Below are 2,500 nucleotides of genomic sequence, written 5' to 3'. Positions count from 1 at the left end.
ACCCTCGGACTGAGTGTGCGTGGGCGTGGTCTTCCCCGACACTCGCTCCACCAGGCACATCATTTGCACGTGCCATCCCCAGTCTAGGACCTGCCGCAGGGCCATACTCTTCTCTGGAAACCAAAGGGCCCCTCCGTTGTAGCGAGTCGGACCACGGAGGAGCCATCGCCTCGCTAGCAGTTGCAGAAGCCAGAAGCAGCATGGTGATTAATGAAAACTTCGACACGTCCATTGGCCTGTAAGAAATGACAAAGTAAAAAAAAATTAAAGTGCGAGGAAAGTACAAATACCTTCTCGCTAACGTTTGTGGATATACTAATGTTGCTAATTATACTCACAGAGAAAAAAAATATATTGGAAATTCAGATATTATAAGTTCGAACAGTGAAAAAGACTGCTCTCATGATATGAAAATTCAGCTAACTAACTGGACGAACCTTCCACAGAAACTGTTTGTCCAGCCGCCACTCACCCGACCGACATCCAGGAGGAATCGCCGAATTCTCTGCCACGACAGAACACTAAACCTCGACCTGATTGCTGTTGCCAGGCAGCTCCTCGCCGGATCCCGTTATGCTCATAGGGACCGTAAAAGAACCGCTAGCACTCGATCGGGAAAGCGCTAAGCACAGACGACGGAGAGCGTAATGGGCCGCTGCCTCGCGCTTGGCTGAGAGTAAGGCGGGTAGGGAAAGCCAAGTGGTGCATGTTGTCTGACCATGTGACGTAATTGCGCAGTCAGCAGGTTATTTCGCGAGCGGTTTGTGGCAAAAAACAAAACAAAAAAAAACTATGTCGATGCATTTATATCGTTGTGCTTGCATATTCAATAATTATGTCTGGTAGTAGTTCAGTTTGTTAATGCTTTTTTGCTTTATCATTCTTTAAAATGGGGATGTTTATATTTTAAGATAATGATTATTATCAGTAGTAATGATGATAATAATAAAAACAATGTTGGTAATGAAAATTATCATAATAATGATAAAGGACAGCTCATGTACACCTACTTTTGCTCGTACGTGTGCATGGGAATTTACTCACTCTAATTTCAAGGATGTCATGCAAGCCTAAATTCTGAAGGGCGAGGATACAATGAATAAGAGACGAGGAAGGAATTCTCTAAGAAAAATGATTCAAGTTTCAGAAAATCTTAGGGATAATTCTGTACCTTCAGTGAGTCAGTTTTTGATATGTGGTAATCTCACACTTCATAAATATGCTAGATATTTAGAAGAATACATTTGCTTCTTGATAAAGAACTACATATCATAACGAGAAAATAATGAATGAAAATAAGCCTCTTCAAAAAATCCACACATCAAAAAATCAGGTTAGGCTACCTCCCCCCCCCCACCACCACCACCACCCACATAACTGCAGTGAACATAGCGTTACCGACTGAACTAGGTGGATCTCCTAACAACCCGCCACGCCCTACGCCTCCGTCCGTCGCATCGCCGTCTACGCCCTTATGTCACGCCCCCCGCCCCCCTCTAGTTCCTCCTTGACCGAGTCATCTTCGCCTCAACGCCCTCACCGTTAGCCGTTGGACCGCCCGTAATAACCGCTATGATTATACCTATCCGACCTAAATGGTGAATGTGGCGGGGGGGGGGGGGTAGCTTGAGATCGTTGTAGGAACGGATATGTGAACTAGTGTATGTGTGTGTGTGAATAAGTGTGTAAGTGTGTGTGTCTTTGTGAGTGTAAGTGTAAGTGTGTGTGTGTGTGTATGTTTGCGATTAAGTGTGTAATTGTGTTTGTAAGTGTGTAGGTGTGTCTGCGTACGTATGTGTATATATATGCCTATCTGTATGTGTGCGGTGTGTATACGTATCAATGCATGGGTATATGCAAGTGTATTTGTTCTTTCGTGTTCATGTGTTCAATAAAAAAGATAATGATATTAGGACAGACAATACTACGTAACCTTTGAATAATCCAATTGTCTGATGATCCAAAGTTGTTAGAAGTGGCAACAAGTACAATATATATCATCCTTATTGCTGTTCTTCAGGTGTTACATATATTGACAAGGAAGGCTCGTAATCACGTTCTCCAAGATGATGATAATTGTTTTTATCATTGTTATTGTTGTTGCCAAAACATGATCGTCTGCCAGTGGCACAATCATCCTCATTCTCATTATTTTTGTCATCATCAACCTTGCGTTTCGTTGGAAAATACGGAATAACTTTGTACGCCACAGAATACTGAAGATGACGCTGAAATGAGGATCTTGTATTTATAACACATTTACTGAGAGTTCTCATGAGCTAGTGTTTATCGTATTCTAGTTATCTTTAGTAGCATTTATTCCATTATTGGTCCAGCGATAATGCTTACGAGTTATGAATCATACTCACGTGTTTCTTCCCATTTAGCATTTAGTAGATTCCACACTGAAAAGTATTTCTTTCTTCCATGTTTCGTCCATTCTCAGTGTTTGTAAACATTGTACGCGTCGTCGTCTGCCAGGCGTACCACCTCCCGGGTC

General features: G+C 42.4%; 1 protein-coding gene across 1 annotated transcript in view; it reads right to left on the bottom strand.

Moving 5' to 3' along the window:
• LOC119578353 (probable serine/threonine-protein kinase DDB_G0272282) overlaps positions 1-769 on the bottom strand; it is a 2,092-nt gene extending 1,323 nt beyond the window's left edge. Inside the window, exon 1 of the mRNA XM_037925951.1 lies at positions 1-769. This exon is cut by the window's left edge and continues 635 nt beyond it. Within this exon, the coding sequence (XP_037781879.1) occupies positions 1-232 (232 nt within the window). The 5' untranslated portion in view covers positions 233-769.
• Positions 770-2,500: the final 1,731 nt, after the last annotated feature.

Source organism: Penaeus monodon, chromosome 11 (assembly GCF_015228065.2).
Source record: "Penaeus monodon isolate SGIC_2016 chromosome 11, NSTDA_Pmon_1, whole genome shotgun sequence".
Classification (NCBI taxonomy): Eukaryota; Metazoa; Arthropoda; class Malacostraca; order Decapoda; family Penaeidae; genus Penaeus; species Penaeus monodon.
The sequence above is the reverse complement of the archived record's forward strand: the minus strand, read 5'-3'. Positions and strand labels throughout refer to the sequence as shown.